This window comes from Nylanderia fulva, unplaced genomic scaffold (assembly GCF_048542155.1).
Source record: "Nylanderia fulva isolate GAGA-0341 unplaced genomic scaffold, ASM4854215v1 Scaffold53, whole genome shotgun sequence".
NCBI lineage: Eukaryota > Metazoa > Arthropoda > Insecta > Hymenoptera > Formicidae > Nylanderia > Nylanderia fulva.
The window spans coordinates 75,571-93,226 of NW_028190621.1; the positions used below are offsets into that span (position 1 = coordinate 75,571).

Below are 17,656 nucleotides of genomic sequence, written 5' to 3' on the forward strand. Positions count from 1 at the left end.
TAAAGAGTTTTTCGTAAATTAAGAATTGTGGAAATAAAATATATTAATAAAACCACTTTTTCCAATTAATTTCAAGTAGAGTTTACTTTAATAAAATTTTAATTTAAGATTTAATTATAAAGGTACATGATGACAAAAATTGGGAGGAAAAATCGTCTCCAAATAACAAGATTTACTTGTATATTTTCAGTGTGACACTTTATGTCAGACACCCTGTACGAAAAAGCAAAGTTCTTTTAACATTCGAGAATCAATTTTAATGAATTTATTTCGAAATTAACTCGTAAAAAATGCAATAGATTAATACATGTATTTAGTTACTCTAATGGAAATAATTAAAACGCACATTTTTAAGAGGATCCTTTAAGGAGATCCTAAACGTCCTTGAGAAGTCTGTTGTTTTTTCCTGTTTTATCGACAAAATATGAGGTTAGATAAACTATAAATCTATTTATTGGCTATACAAACTGTTTTTTACCCGAAATTAGAGCGCTTTACCCTTGTTTAATATTAATACTTTAATTTGTACAGGAAAAATATTTATCAATAGTCTCATATATCTTGAATTCAGGTACAATCCGTATAGCCAGTAAATAGATTTTTAGTTTATCTAACCTCACATTTTGTCGATAAAACAGGAAAAAACAACAGATTTCTCAAGAACGATTACGATCCCATTAACATCTACAAAAGGGAGAAAAATGAAAAATAAATTTCATCCTGATCTTTCCGATCGATGTAAACAGAATAAAACGTTCCTTTTTCCTCTCACCTTTCTCGTCTTGGGGGACGTCAGCGTTGCTGAGACTCCTGGTGAACTGGCTTCTCTTGTCGTGCTCGTCGTGACCGTTGTCGGTGACCTGGTGTCTGGACGTCTTCTCGTAGGAGCTCGACTGGCCGCTGTACTCGCTGCTTTCGGGCATGGACGCGGCACGGCGTGTCCGCGCGTCGTCGCCGATCGTCGCGACGTCGTCGACGTCGTAGGCGGATTTTTTTCGGAAGGATCGTCGCCGGGGCGGCCGGGGCGGCAGGTACGCCACGTTGTCGACGTGCGACGACGTTTTCGTGTTTGGTGGGTGTTGGTGGTGGTGATGATGATCGTCGACCCGTGAGTGGTAGTTTTTAGCAATGTCGGAGGTAGCGGTTTGGGAATCAAAGAGACTCGAATTAGCGTTACCAGGGCGGGGTGCTCGGTTACGGGGCCTACGCGGATCGCACGGGCCAAATCCGCAGTTCTCGCTGCACTGGCTCTCGCTCTCCATCGAGTACTCGTAGTACTCGAGGGTGTCGCTGATCGCCACGTTCCTCTTACTACTTCCCTGCGGTTGCTGATGATGATGCTGCTGCGGCTGCTGCTGCGGTTGCTGCTGCTGTTGCTGACTCGGATGCCTCTGCTGCGGTTGCTGCTGATGACGCTGCTGCTGTTGTTGCTGCTGTTGCTGGTGCTGTTGGTGCTGCTGATGCTGCCGCTGCCTCTTGTCAAACTGTTCGATATCCCTAGCCTCTGGACAGCTGCTGTTTCGCCTACGATATCTATGCTTCGACTCGAACGATGACCGCCGAGTGTCGTCGACCTTTCGCGACAGCGATCCCGACCTACCTAACTCCGAGGATGACAGCTCACGACACTCGGGGCAACTACTCTTACGCCTAGCGCGAGACGACGCATATCGCTGCGACCCTGACGACCTAACTAGCTCGCGATTATCCTGATAACGGTTCTCGTAATCGTGTCTTGCGTCTAACAAGTAGCTATCACGATCTTGTTCGAGGTAACCCGAAGATCGCCCGGTTGCTCTAGCCTCCGAGGTAGCGATCCGACGGAAATGATCGGCGCCTACGACCGTCTCTACGGAGCCGAACTCCTCGTCGGAGTCCAACACGAAGCTCGACGTCCTCTCGTTCTCCATACGGGCGCCGTGTATTCGCAGATCTCTGCTCTCGGGACAGCTGCTGTTTCGTTTGCGGCGGTACATGCGTCTGGTGCGATCCGCAATCGAGCTCAGGTCCTCGTCCGAGTGTACCATCAGCCTCTTGCTGCTAAGCGATCTCAATTGATGAACGCCGTCTCTGGCACGCGGACTCTCGTAGTCGCCCTCTCGGCTGCCTCTTCTGCTCCTGCGTCTTCGTCTCCGCGGCACGGTCAACGAGGACGACTCGTCGTCGAGGGGACGGAAACTGATGTAATCGCTGGACGACAGCTTTCCGTACGCCGATCCGGCGATTCTCAGGTCGCGGATACTCTCGTTCAGATAGTCGAAGCGCTTCCGCTCGTAATCGTCGACCTTCTCGCGCTCTATGAAGCCTTCGTCGTAATCGGCGTCCCAGTACTTGTCCCTCGAGTAAGAACGACCTCCCGCGATCTCCCCTTGAGATCGCAGGATACCTTTGGCAGGATCCTTCGACATCCACTCCTCGTCGTCGTCGCGGATCTTCGCGGACCTCGCGAGAACGTTGCGCTCGTAAGTTTTCCCGGACGAAGACAGAACCTCCTCGATGTCGGAGTAGATCTGTTCGATTGTGTTGCAGAAATCGCTGTCCAGATTCTTCAGTCTCTTCTCCGTGGATATATCCCGGATGTACGAGGACTCGTGATTCAAGTAGCTCTCGTCCACGTATTTTCTCTTGCCGGTGTCGTCTTTCTCCAGAACGTTCCTCGGATCTGTTCGCTCGGATCTGTCAGTCAAATGCGAACCGTACGTGGACGACGTGGATTGACGATAATCGTCCATGACGTTTCGTTTCTCGAAGCTCGGAACGTAAATCTCCGTCTCGTCGCAAGCTGAGCTCCGAGTCGTATCCGTAAAACGGCTTGCGGCGGTCTTGTAGAAGAAACTCGTAATTCGTCTCCTTGTTAGCGAGTTTCGCGATAGGCACTTTGTCGTCGCCGTTAGAATCGTAGTAGGACTTGCTCTGATCGCCCAGCGCCGGTATCTTGTCGCCGTAGCCGGCGTCGCTGAGAGAGAGATTCCGCTTCAGCTTTCTCCGGGCGGTCCTGAGACTGTCGTCGCTGAATATGTTGCTCGAAATGCTCTCGTACTCGAAACTCTTGGCCCGGCGCGATAGCCTAGTGGTAGTACCGAAACGATCATCACCGTATGTATCGTGCATCATCGTCGCGTCGTGATCGAAGCTCCTAGCCTTAGCTAAGATTAAGAGAGACCTACTAGCGTCTACGCCACTAATATCGCGACGATCGTCATCGGGGTGACCCCTCGAGACAATCGTCGTCGTCGTCGTTCTCGTCGTCGTCGTGGACTCTAACGCGTCGCGCTCGGATTGGAACCTCTCCAGAATACGATCGTTAAAGTCGACATATAACTCCGGTATACGTCGATTCTTAGCTGCCACGGGTCTCTCCGGCCTGTGTATGTGCCCCTCGGAAACGCTGTACTCGCTGGTCTCGGGGCTGTAATATCTCAGCATGTTCTCGTCGACGGTCTGCGATCTCGTGAAGGGCGTACGCATCTTTTTGTACAACGAGCGCACCACTGCGGACTTGCTCCGTACGAGGGGACGCGGAAGGAAGGGACACTTGCCGGGGTTGTTCTTGGGGTTACGTTTGTTGGAGGGATTGCTGTTGCTCGGACAATGGCATTCGCTGCAGGGTACCCTAAATTTGTGCCTGCGCCTATTGCGCCTAAGGGGCTGGGGCTGGGGGGATATGACACCGGGTATTAATACGTTTTTAACTGTCGGTCTGTAAACAATGTTTTTTTCATATAGAGAGATCTTAGCGCTCTTGCGGAAACACACAAACCAAGGGGTGAGCCCATTCCGCTTTTCTTTTTTTTTTTGTTAAAGAAGGATGTTTTACCGCGCGTTCGCGATCGATCGAACTCGTATCATCATGAAATCTCAGAACTCGACTCTGCCGAGAGCAACGGGTCGGCATTTCAGAAGAGACACGCGGCGATCGCGGTGTTTTTTTTTTCTTTTCTACAACGTGTCTCTATAGTATAGACGAGGCACACAACTAAGAGGCACCTAAACCGTTCGACCAACGCCACGCACTTGTGAGATCCCTGCTCTCTTAGAATGGGACACATATGGTTTTTATTAAATGGACATTGACACAGAGAAGAGTGCATAGGAAGTGCAATCTAATGTAATCGCTTCGTTAAGAGAAGGCGGGGAGAGAAACACTTGGAACATTGACGCGCAAGCAGGAGGATGTAAAGAAGTGCGACTACTGGGAATGACCATTTAGTCGACAATGTCCATTTAATCCAAGGATTATCCTTGATTTGAGAGATCGAGCTGATGAGTGTGCCATTCCGCGCCGATCGATCTTTATCTCTCTCTTTCTCTCTCTCTCTTTCTCTCTCTTTCTCTCTCTCTCTCTCTCGTATACGTGTATGTAGTCTCTGTTTGTCGGGACACACAAAAGTTGCGGTTTTACGATATCCCGTGTATATATATATATATATATATATATATATATATATATATATATATACATCGCGACGCTGTTGACACTATATAGACACGATGATCAGTTTGACACTGGACACACTCGATGTTCGATCCCTCCCCTAACGGGACGCTCTCTTCGACTATTATATGGAATATATCTGCGTTGCTTTGCACGTTGCAACGCGAGGTCGTCCGATATACGATAAGATGTAAGCGTATATTAATGATTACGAAACTATACTCACATTAGTGCTCTCGATCCACGTGGTCGTTCCGATTGTGTACTAAAGGCACTGCTCGTTACCGAGGCTATGCTCTCCATATCAGAATCACCGAGATCACCAAGCACATCCTTGTCGGGGCTCAGGTGGCCCTTCCTAGGTCTGTGCATCCTGTAAGCGTGACTGTGCGACAACGTTAATGGATCGTGTCCGATCGAGGGAAGATCCGAGTCCGAAAGGCCACTGTGCATAAAATGCTTTTCCCAGCCTAGAAATAAATTGTAATCGATATTATTCGAGAGATACTGTATTAATAAGCATCCAGCCGCCATTAAAAACTAATTTACGTCATATATGTACAAATTATAGTCTCTTAAAAGAATGAATCACAGGATTCTAATACCCTAATCTAACCTTCTACTATAACCTAACCTTTCATCTTATTTTAAAGTCATTGTAGAATTTACTAATGTCCAATGAACAGATTGTAAAGTATTCTAGGGTTTAAAAAAAGAGATACAGTAATTAAAAAAAAATCTTTGTTAAAAAAGGCTTGATCATTTAACTTTGAAGCACTCTGTATGTATCTATTTCTATTTCTTGTCTCAGTACCAAAGTAATATCGATCATTGAAAACACCAACTCTCACCTCCTGAGCCTGTACTCCTGTATATCTGTCTGTTACGGTGTGGTCTCATGAATCTCGCCCGTTCTTCAAGATCTTGCGTGACCCTTTCCTTCAAGGCTGCTGGGATTTGAGGTAGCTGACGTTTCTTTGGCGATCCAGTGGGAGTGGCGGTCGCCGATCTCGAGCCGAATCTTAAATAAACGCGATGGTGAGAACCCGCATTCTCTTTTATAGACAACTTTTGATGAATAAATAAAAGAACTATTGACCGATATACTTCTTACCTCGTCGGGTGAACGTATCCGTGCGAGTAGGGGAATGATCTGTGTTCAGGCGGAGACAAGGAACGATGACCGGTGGGACTCTGAGATCTTCCTCGGTATCTGACACTTGGAGAGTCCATAGGAGCTGCGCTGTGCGATCTGTGACCCATCATGCCCCGATGGATGTCGTCCTGGGGGATACGCATGTAATGATATTATAATATGGATGAACATTAATTAATTATACGCATGAGATATTAATGTATCTTAATCGCGATTATGCAGAATATATTATAAATGTTAGTCGCTCTCGCCAAGAAAGTATTCTATCGATCAAAATAAGCCAAAAAGTTTATATAATATGTTCAAAAATTATTATTTTAATTGGCTCCTTTGTTTTGCCAGAACAGATGCACTATTCAGATAATTTTTTGAAAATAATTTGCTTGAGAATAAATTCTTTTGAAATATTATTTACTCCTCAACTTGAAATTCAATTTCGAATATTCATATATTCAAATTTTCAAATTCTTAATTCTCAATTCAATCCAAGTGCAAGACTGATCAATATAATTTCCTTTATTTCTTCCGTTTTATCTGATTTATTTGAATTAATCTGCTGAATTATAATTATTAATTATTTATTAGCTGCGATTTGTAACTATAACTATACATCTAACTTAACAAAAAAGAAAAAATACAGCTGCAGAAATTAAAATTCATCCAAAGGCTTTAGATTAAAATAAATAAATGGTACTTAAATAAAAAAATATTTTGAGCTATGAGAATAATTTCCTATATTATTCTGTATCCTTGAAAATAAAATAATACGTTTCCCAATTATCTTCAATTAATTATCTCAATCTAAGAAAATGACTTGTTTTTTATATATATATATTAATATGAACTTTTCCTGTAACTTTTTTCCTCCGCAAAATTTATCGACTTTTTTTAACGACACTTACCTTACGATACGTCTGATAAGTCGATCCGATGGTCGCCGGCTGGTCGCGCGAGATCATCAGGGCCGCTCGCTTGCGTCCTTGAGGCGACATGTCCCTGCGACTCCGATGCTCGCCGTCGATGCAGAGCTCTCTCTCCGGCGGCGGGCTAGAATAGTGGCTGCTCCAGCATGCGTTCATTTTTTTTCAATCAATCAGTGAATACTGCGTGCCTTACGAGTTAAATGAGGCGAGTGCTGTGAGTCTCGCGCTAATCTCAAAAAATTGCATGCGGCCAGGATGGTAAGAGAAGCGGAAGGGAAGATATTTATATCTCTTTGGTTGCGCGCTATATATAAAAATAAAAAAAAAAAAAAAAACGAACAGCACCGAGGAATGTAAACGAGAAATGAAGAGAACTAGATCAAGGTAAAAATTCAGTCAGACTTATCTCTCGAAAAATAAATTCGTACGCATTATTTGGCGTATATATGTATATATATTCTAGCTCGCGAACTTCAATTTGGTAGATTCGCGAAGGATGCATATCTTCTAATTTTGGCGCGGGAGAAAGCGAGGCTCCAAACTTATTCGGCAATGCAGTCGAGTCTCCTCGGCGTTTGCACACAGTGTTCTCGATATTGCGACGCTCTTTTCGTTGCCAAAAGTCAAACTGGCGCGATAAAAAGAGAGAGGAAGAAGTCTCCCGCCCCATAAAACTCTAGGGAGGGTCCATATGCCATGTGTGTAAGTAAGTGCGTTCGATGAGAAAGTGCCAAGACTTTTGCGTAAAAGTAATCGGGACGATTCTTGCACGTCAATGATCGATCGATCGTGCGAAATGTGTGTCGATATACAAGATCCGAGAGAAAGATCTTCACCGGTTCTGGCAACGAAAAGAGCAAAGTGTCCCGTGCAAGACAGTCTCAATGTTGCATTGTCATCTGTCAAAATCCAAAGAGAACAGAAAAGTCAAAAGATGATATCAACTTCACGTCATGTTGACTAAATTTATGTCATTTTTTGGTCATAGAAATCTCGATCTCGAAGATGACTAAAAAATGACTTTAGATTTTTAGAAAATGTGACGTACGTTTCTCGACTGTGTATATACAATGCTTATTAACGTTTTTCACATTCAGATATTATTGTATTAAAAACTGAATTGTTGATCACAATATTATTTTAAGCGGCTTATACGTCTTAAATTTGCATCTCAATTATTTTTAATACAAAATAATAATTTTTTATCATTGTGAACATCAAGATAACATCAAAATTTTATGCAATTTGATGTCATTTTGACGAACTAAAATGACCATATTTTGACGTCAATTTCACATCACTTTGACATTTCCGTTCTCCTTGGGAAGCTCGCAAAGAGAGAGAGAGAGAGAAAAAAAAAGATTCAATCCACCCCGGCCGATGCATCGCGATGCACTAAGCGTTCTAAAAAAGCCATGTCCCGTCGCATTCTAAGATTTCAATACGTACATAATATGCAAGAAGCAATGACAGTATGACGTCTAAAGTGCCTACATGGATGGCGACTCGCTAATTTTTTTTTTTTTTTTTTTTTCGTTCTCTGCTATTTTGTTATTTTAATTAATTTACTATCTCTTCTCGCGTTTTTTTTTTTTTAGCGAAGAACAAAGAACCAATTGCCCCGAAAATTTTTATTGTGCGTTTTGTGAGAGAGAGATATTCACCGACTTGCGTAAAATATTGCAACAGGAAGAATGGAAGAAAGTTTAACGCCAATAGCAATATTTCTTGTCACCGATGACGTTTGTGTCATAGTCACTGTTTCTTTCTTCGCACGAGAAAACACTTTTTCTGCCACCCCATCCCCCACCCTCCACCCTCTATCCGTCCTTATTATATCCCTATCGAATAAAGATTTCTCTCATGTTCTTGTTATCTGTTTCTTAGATTGAGTTAGTTACGTGATCGCGCGTCAGTTTCGCGATTGTCTCGTCTCTCTATTACATGTATATATATATATATATATATATATATATATATATATATACTTGCGATATTCTCTCTGTCGCTATAATTATAACTGACTGACTGACTGATCTACGGCGCGGCATTATTTGTATATAATAACCTAGCGGTGAGGATGCAAGACGTGTGTGACTGCGTGAATGAAGGAGGAGAAAATATAAATTGTAATGGCCGTACCGCTTATAATTTGACGACATATTATGAAACCTAAAAAATAAATAACAAAGCACACGATTAAAATTAAAATCAACGAGCGAGTTGGGCGCGGCCGCGGCCAACGCATCATTGTGTCTAATTAATGTTTCTTCCCAAGGAAAATATTTTCTATATATAACAATAAAATTATATAGAAATATATAAAATTATACATATAATCGCAAAATTATATATGAAATATGTCCATACTTAATTAGATAAGAGTGCTGTTTATATATATAATTATATAAATTTTATATATGTATATATAATAAATAAGTATTTCTTCATATATATAAATATATATGTTTCATATATAATTTGACATAATTATATATAAACCCTTATAATTTATATATATATAAAATATAATTATGTATAAAAATAGATATATTTTATATATAATTTTACGATTATATGTATAATTATACAATTATTTATATATAATTATATATAAAAAATTTTTTCCCGGGTTATCTCGCCCGATAATATAGATTGTATATTTTAATATTCGAAATGTTTCATATCTCATATTTGTCCATTCAAGGAATATATTGTCTTATATAGATTTTTATGTACGCATATGAAGAAGAAAGTTGCCAAAACCGACATGTCACATTTTTCAGGCTCTAGCTTCTAGTTAAAAATTCGAAAGAAAAATTTATACCCGCAGATATTTATTGGAAACTATTCTTCATCAGTTTCGATAATATTGTTTTAAACTTTTAAATAAATGTGTGGCCTTTTTGTAAAATATTTTGAACAAAATTTGATTAAAGAGAAATGTGCGAGAAATTAATCTCCAAAACCGATATATCCGCCAAAAATTATAGAAATACGATAAAATATGCAGAAAAGTATTTGTAATAAATTATTTCATTGAAAAAAATTATTACTGAATTTTAAATAAATTATATTTTTATATATATATAATTATATATTTTTAAATTCTGTCAATATATAAATTGCAAAGTAAACCGAAAAAACTAATTTAATTTTCCTAACTGCATTCTCCTTAAGAAAAGATAAAGATAAAAATTAAATAGAAGTAAAATTATATAAAATTAAAACAGATTTAGAAATCTATTTAGGAAAAAACATATATAAAATAAATGTTTATATATTTATTATTATTTTTAGATTATATAATTTATTGAAAAATGACAAATATAGAAACTTTAAAAATTAGAAACAAGCTAATTCAGCATATAAATGAGTTAATATAAATGCATTATTCAAATGAGTAAACTGTAAACAAACAAACTCGTATTAATTCTGATAATGTGTATCACGTAATTAATAAGATATATCGGTTTACGAGTCTCTGTCGATTTTGGTACTTTCTTTTTTTAAAACCTCAATGTTTACGGAATCATAGAAACGCGGTATAGAAAGAAATCATGTAAGATATATACAATTACGGATGTAAATTTCTTTTACAATTAATACTTATTATTCTATTAAGAGAGTTATTTCTATTTTGTCATCAAATATAACAATTTACATGTTCGTGTATGTATATGTATATGTGTGCGGGCGCACTTTTGAATAAAATTATATTTCATCGAATTGCGCATATATGTATATCGTCCATATATAGGATGTTTCAGAACTGGCGGAAAAGTTTTTAATTTCCTGGTATCATTCGGAGACGATTTTTTCTCAGCAAAAATGTCGAGACACTAATAATTTTCGAGTTATAAATAGTTGCAAATAAAGGCTTTTTTGAAAACTAAGCCTTGTGAAAATAAAATATTAACAAAATTACATTCTTCAGTTAATTTTAGGTAGAGTTTGCTTTAATAGAATTTTAAACACAGTTATAAACAGTGTTTGCTGTTATCTAAATAAAATTATATAGATAATAAAAATATGTATTAAATATATCTGCATCTTAGATGAAAAAAAAAGTATTATCTTTACTAAATTATCTAGAATAATTTTCAGATAATTTTGATTTCGAATCTTGTTCGAACTTGAACAATAAGCGATAAAAATTTATAAATAAAAATATGAATACATATATTTTTACATCCTTTTTATAATTTATAATTTATAATTTATAATTTTATAATTTTTTTATAATTATGTTTATATAAGCAGTCTTAAAAATGATTATCTAGAAAATTATCTAGATAAATCGCCATATAATTTTATCTTTTATCTAGATATATATTTAAAACAAAATCATCTTCATCTTATCTAAGCTGAATTTACATATTTTTATCTCATCTTTATCTAGCTAATTTTAAAATCATCTAAGCGCAACACTGGTTATAAAGATACATAATGGGCAAAAATTGGAAAACATGCTAAAAATGACGGTCTCCCTCAACATTTTCACTAAGAAAAAATTGTCTCCAATTATCTAGATGAATCGCCATATAATTTTATCTTTTATCTAGATATATATTTATAACAAAATCATCGTCATCTTATCTAAGCTGAATTTACATATTTTTATCTCATCTTTATCTAGCTAATTTTAAAATCATCTAAGCGCAACACTGATTATAAAGATACATAATAGGCAAAAATTGGAAAACATGTTAAAAATGACAGTCTCCCTCAACATTTTCACTAAGAAAAAATTGTCTTCAATTATCTAGAAAATTATCTAGATGAATCGCCATATCATTTTATCTTTTATCTAGATATATATTAAAAATAAAATCATCTTCATCTTATCTAAGCTGAATTTACATATTTTTATCTTATCTTTATCTAGCTAATTTTAAAATCATCTAAGTGCAACACTGGTTATAAAGATACATAATAAACAAAAATTGGAAAACATGCTAAAAATGACGGTCTCCCTCAACATTTTCACTAAGCAAAAGTCGTCTCCAAACGATACCAGGAATCTGACATGAGAAACTTTTCCGCCAGTTCCGAAACACCCTGTATATTCGCATCATCGTCACTGCAAACTCGACGACGAAAGAATTATTAATGTAACCCCGGCGAAACCCTTTCGAATAATCTCATTAGACGATGGTAACTGAAGGTTGTTAAATATGCGCAGGATGTCCATCGCTCTCTCGGGGGAAGGACACCGGAATGTTTCAATTACTCGGGACAGCTTTTACAGAGGCTGTGACGCGCGCTTAGGGATAGAGACCGCTCACACTTTGCAGATCGAAGCTGATGTTCGGTATATAAAAGAAGTGCAGAGCGATGCCGGATAGTATCTCGGCTTATCCCCATCTCTCTGCCACTCTACCTGTCAAGCCTATCGAGGATAGCGTATACGTTTTTTTTTTTTTTTTTTTTTTCATTCGATCCGCCGCTACATTGATTCGATTTCTCGCGTATCGTCGACGGCAAAATTTACGAGCGAGTCGCTCTTTAAAGCAGCCTAAACACGGGGGAAGACGCAAATTGGAGAAATTTATTTTACCAATATTCGGTTGTAAATTTTAACGTCGTTATTAAGCGAATTATTAATTTACAATTAATGAGCAATTTATTAAAAAAAAAAAAATTTAACGCCAGATTGTGAAAGTAATTTTATCGTTACACAGATTTTTGACTACAACACCTTACATGTAATTTTTCTTCCATATTTCCGGCACCATCCCGTTTGCAGATAAGAGAGAGAGCGGAGGCTCAAAAGCTTTGGCGAAAACCACACTTTGTACTCACAAATAACGATCGGACATCACCGTCGGAATATTAATATGGATACGAGTTTTAAGGCTGACTTCCGGAGCTGGCGATGGTCGCGGGCCAACTGCTATGTCAATTGGCTTGTTGCCCAGTTTTATAACTTGGCTTTTGCCCTCTCTCTTTCTTTCTTTCGATTATCCCTTCCAATATTCACAACTCTCGTCCTTTTTTTGTTCCCAATAATTTATATTGTATAGCATTATATATTCGTACTTGTGTCTCTGTTTCTTTCTCTTCCTTACTTGGCCTCGGTTATTAATCATATAAAAAAAAGGAAGTCCAACTTTGCATGATAGGAGCCACTATTAAATTATTATAGAAACCTATTTGCAATGTAACTATTAATTAATTATAATTATGCAATTAATTTTATACGACAAATGATTGACAAAAGTGGCTCGAAATGCGATCTAGTAAAATATTATTCAAGTAAATTTTAATAAAATATTCCATATCCTTAGCACAGATGTCTAATTTTAGTAATTATAATATTCAATTACAGCTCGGCCTCGTTATATAACTACAAAAATATGTAATATATTACAAAAAAAATATGTAAAATTACGTAAATAATAAATGTAAAATTACACTTAATCATGTAATTTTACATATTTTTTTACAGTGTAAGGACCTTTCTCGCGCGGAATTTTTTTTTTTCACGGAATCTAGGACGAATATATGCCTCCCCCGTGTTATCAGTGATAAGAATCGCGATACGCAAGCTATCGGTCAAGTGTGACTTTTTACTGATTTTATCTCAACCTAACCTTCTCTGTTTCTTGTTTAATAAAAACAAATTTTTTTTCTTACATACACGACGAAAATTTACCGAATTTATGTTCAACGCGCGAAAAATCTGAATTTCCAATAGATTTTCGGCAACTTGACGTAACACTCTCTCGCCAGACTGAGATTTAATACGTATATGTATGTATATCACAGCGAGATCTCAAGATAGATGATATTACCTAGAGGAACTGCCGATACTACTTATGCTGGCACCGTCAGCCGTTCTTCTTTGTTCCCTGGACCCGTCACAGTCCGTAATATCGCACTCCGAGGTGTCGGAGTCACTTAATCTCGAAGTGGTCGACGGCGGACTGAGATGATGATCCAGCACGTCGTCAGAATCTTGGTAATGCCTATAGAGCGCAAGAAAATATAAACGTTCAACGCTCTGGGCGATTGATTAAATTCATTCGTGGTCTTCCTTTCGGAAGGAGAACTTAAAGTCTCCGAGAACTCTCTCGAATTCGTCCTCTCGCGTGGACTCTCGCGGAGATAAGCAAACCGGGTGGGTGACGTCACATCCGTATAAGCAAGGGACCGAGAACACTGTCGAACATCCCGCGGGGGATTCGGGATATATCGATGCGAGGCATTTATTTGATCTGCTTTTAGTATTGGCATCTCGGAACTACCAGCCGATCCGCGAGCGCGATTCATACCTGACGTGCCGGTGCTCCTGGTGAGCGGTCAGAGAATGCCATTCTGGTTCATCGTCTAAGAGACATACTCCCAATTCCAGGACAGCCTCGCCGAGAAAATCGTTCGTCTCGTACCTTCCCTCGTAGTCCCAGACCGTAATTTCCAAAGCTCTTTTCTTCAATTCCGAACGTCTCACTCCGGTATAAACGAACATCTGATTCCACCTAGGGTCATTCGTATTCGCCACCGTCTTCGTACGTCGCTTCGATTTCTCGCTGCAACATTTCGAGGAACGTGCGTGTCAATTTTAAGAATTATTGTTTCATTCAATGATGGAGATTTGGATATCCAAAGTTGCCCTAACAACACATATGGTATCCCGAAGACGTTCAGAGAATATCCTTATGTTGTGCTATTATGATGGTTATCCATCCAAGTAGCAAACTGATATCATTAAACGTCAAAATGACGTCGATAAATGTCAAAATGGCGCACGCTTACTACCCAAGCATACATTAACGAAATGGTGAAAAATGATGAATACCCGAGTATCTAAAGTTGCCCGGTTATCTACCCAAATATCGAACACTGATGTCAAAATAACGTCATTTGATGTCAAAATTGTTACCTAGGCATAATACATTGATGAAGAGGTGAACAATGATGGATACCTGGTGTATGCACCCAAATAGTAAACGGACGTCATTAAATGTCAAAATGTCACTTTGACGTTTAATAACGTCATTGCTGTCAAAATACGTACGCTCGCTACCTAGGCATACATTAATGAAAAATTATGCATTGACAGAGGAATGAAATGTAAAATAGAATTTAGATCGAAATTTGTTGACAGGTGGGAAAAATGAAACAATTTGTCTTTATAAAAGTTTATAATGAGCCACGACTATTGATCTAAAAAATTGTAAAAAATTGACGTTGCTCACCTTTTGTCGGGAAGCAGAAAGACTTTGGCGTAAGGATTTCTCGGTTGGCCGTTGCTCTTCGGAGTGAGTCCCGCAGCACAAATAATGGTGACCATCAGCTGGAGTCCCATGAGATCGAAGCCGAGCTTCACCTGAATGCTGCCGCCCACGTTCGCGTTTCCGGTTGGATATCGGGAGTGTCGACCGCGTCCTTGGGCGTGCAGGTCCGGCGAGCCGGGTGACGTCACTAAAACCGAGGGTTTCTCACGCCTCGCGTCGTACAACTCTGCAAGTGATCGTGCGGTGTCGACTAGGATATAACTTTCGTTTCCGTTTTACCTGCTATCTTGGAGCGATTCACGAAGTGGGAGGGTGTGCTCGAGATACGAAATGGGGACGAGCGAAGGGTATATAAAAACGACATAGATGAGAAGATGCATAAATGAAGAGACGGAAGACGAAGAAATCGGGGGTGAAATTCGAGCGAACGGAAATAAATTTTCATCTCTCGTTGCACTAATTGCGTTCTTGGAAGTAAATATATATATATATGTGTATATATGTCACAAATGTGTTTGCGTTTACGAGACGTATCGGGTAAATACACTCATAAAAAATCACACAACACAGAAAAAATTGCAAATACGTTCGAAAGGCTCAGGGGACGTCCGTCTTGGAGAGTGGACACTCTAGCAAAAATTATAGCCGCGAAAACAAGTTCTCTATCTCTCGCGGCGTCATCGAACCTCCGAGGGGGAACATTACAAAATCAATAAACTATTTCCGAACAGTTCTGGAAACACACCCACGTCTTTTTAAAGAGAAGCGCAGTCCGCATGCACGGGTTCTCACAAAAATCACGGAAATCCGTGACAATGAGTTAAGAAAATGAAAGAGGTGGGTCGGAGGGTGAGAGGGAGCTGTTATGAGACAATAATGTTAGATCGATACACAATTGATAGATAGACATAACGGTGAATTGCACAGTAAATTATACTTATTTTCGTAAGGAATTATTACACGAGAGATTTTTTTTTTCATATTCGGTAAAAGTATAGAGAAGATATAGATGGCGCCTTTCTTTATATATTTTGCGTATATATATATATATATATGTATATATATATATATGTGTGTGTGTATATATAGTTATATAATATAGTTGTTGCTCCCATAAGACTATTTACCTATACAACGGTGCTCTTTAGCGAGGGAAAAGGGGTGCATTAGCACTACGGTCTACGTCTACGTTAAACATCGACGATATATACTCAAGACAGAACGAGTGGATTAACTCTTGTTGCTCCGTCATATATGATTTGTCGAAATAATTGCGGTTCCATTTGTGGTTCAGAGTTCGAAAAAAAAATCTTACAAATTGGAGAGGGAAATATACCAACGATACAGAGGTAAGAGAGACACCGAGATCAAAGATTGAAATACTTTAAAGAGACACAGAGATTTTTAGTCTCTGTTGTGAGGCCTACCCCATAGAATACATTTCTTAAGACCTGGAAAAATCATACAATCCGTATGATAATAATATGTCTCATCGGTTCCAGTAATGTAGATACTTAACGTATATACTTATGCGAGTAATAAAGAGTGTGCGGGAGTAATCCCGCTTCATTTCAAAGAATACGTCTAATGGGATTTAATTGGTATCGATAATTGTTCGATATTCATCGAGTCGGAATATAATTAATTCTCAGCCCTTTCACAAAATCTATCTGATATTGTCGTAGATATATTACGCGTGCTACACTTTATTCCTGGCATCGTGTTTTTTTATGCTTGCAATCTTTCTTATTATTTAAATATTCTGTATGTGTAGAATTTTAAAAAGGTACAGAAGAATTCGTAGAGTATGGATAAAAACATTGATTTAGCCGAAAGACTTGTACAAGATCTAAATGCCAGGAATACTTTTGACTCTTGACTAATCATATTCAACTTACACAGCACAACGTATGCTTCTATAACTCCTACATTATTAATTTATAATTCTATAACAAATGTCTAGAAAACACATTCTCTACCTCATCATATTTCTAATTAATATTCATAAAATTTACTTCTCACAATGTTTATTAAAGTTACGTGTGGCACCCGTAAACCCATGCACGACTATTATAGGAGAGAGAAATTTTGAATCAATAATATATATATTTATTTATTAATAAATATATATGTATATAATTATATATTAATTAGGTATATATAATATAAATTATATTATATATTATATAATAGATATATATTATATATTATATATTATATATTATATAATATAAATTATATTATATATTATATATTTAATTTATATATAAAATAAAATAAATATATATATATAATATCGCAAGCAGCAAACTGACGTCATTAAATGTCAAAATGACGTACGCTCGCTACCTGTGGGATTATTCAATATATATAATTAAATATATATATTTATTTATAAAAATTTAATTAAAAAAATCTGAAGTTTGCAAAATGACGGGTCGCTGATGAAGTAATCTAGATTGACGAACAATTGAGATACACAGAAGCAAAGACTGAAGAAATCGGAAAACGAAACGTGCCGAGCGGGTATAGTCACCTTTGTGATGCGGCTGCGATCCGGAGATGGTCTCGTGTTTCTGCCGCCACTGGCCCTGGGCGACAATTCGCCTGGACGCCATCGGCGTCGACGGACCCGGGCCGGCAGGCGCGATGCCTGTCGTCGTCCCGGACAATTTTCTCTCGACTACGAGCTCGATTTGCGACTCCAGCCTCGACTCCGCGATGATGTCGGAAACTTCCCGGAAGCTTTTGCCCTGCAGGGACCTGCTGTTCCACGCGATCACCTCGTCACCTGAAACAGCCGCAGGGAATACCCGAGAGATCGTCGAGCGTCCTATACCTATACGACGTGTCGTGGATTCGTTCCTATATGCGGATGTGCGTTTCAACGGGAAATGGAAAT

At 38.5% G+C, this 17,656-nt stretch overlaps 1 protein-coding gene across 1 annotated transcript in view; it reads right to left on the minus strand.

The window, feature by feature from the left end:
• The window catches only part of Rim (Rab3 interacting molecule), a 108,920-nt gene that overhangs the window by 23,592 nt on the left and 67,672 nt on the right, over positions 1-17,656 (minus strand). The window contains 12 exon segments of the mRNA XM_085487306.1: positions 773-2,780; positions 2,782-3,067; positions 4,662-4,905; positions 5,287-5,456; positions 5,550-5,719; positions 6,494-6,638; positions 8,657-8,686; positions 13,312-13,485; positions 13,792-14,046; positions 14,716-14,980; positions 16,182-16,205; positions 17,291-17,545. Of these exon segments, the coding sequence (XP_085343432.1) occupies positions 773-2,780; positions 2,782-3,067; positions 4,662-4,905; positions 5,287-5,456; positions 5,550-5,719; positions 6,494-6,638; positions 8,657-8,686; positions 13,312-13,485; positions 13,792-14,046; positions 14,716-14,980; positions 16,182-16,205; positions 17,291-17,545 (4,026 nt within the window).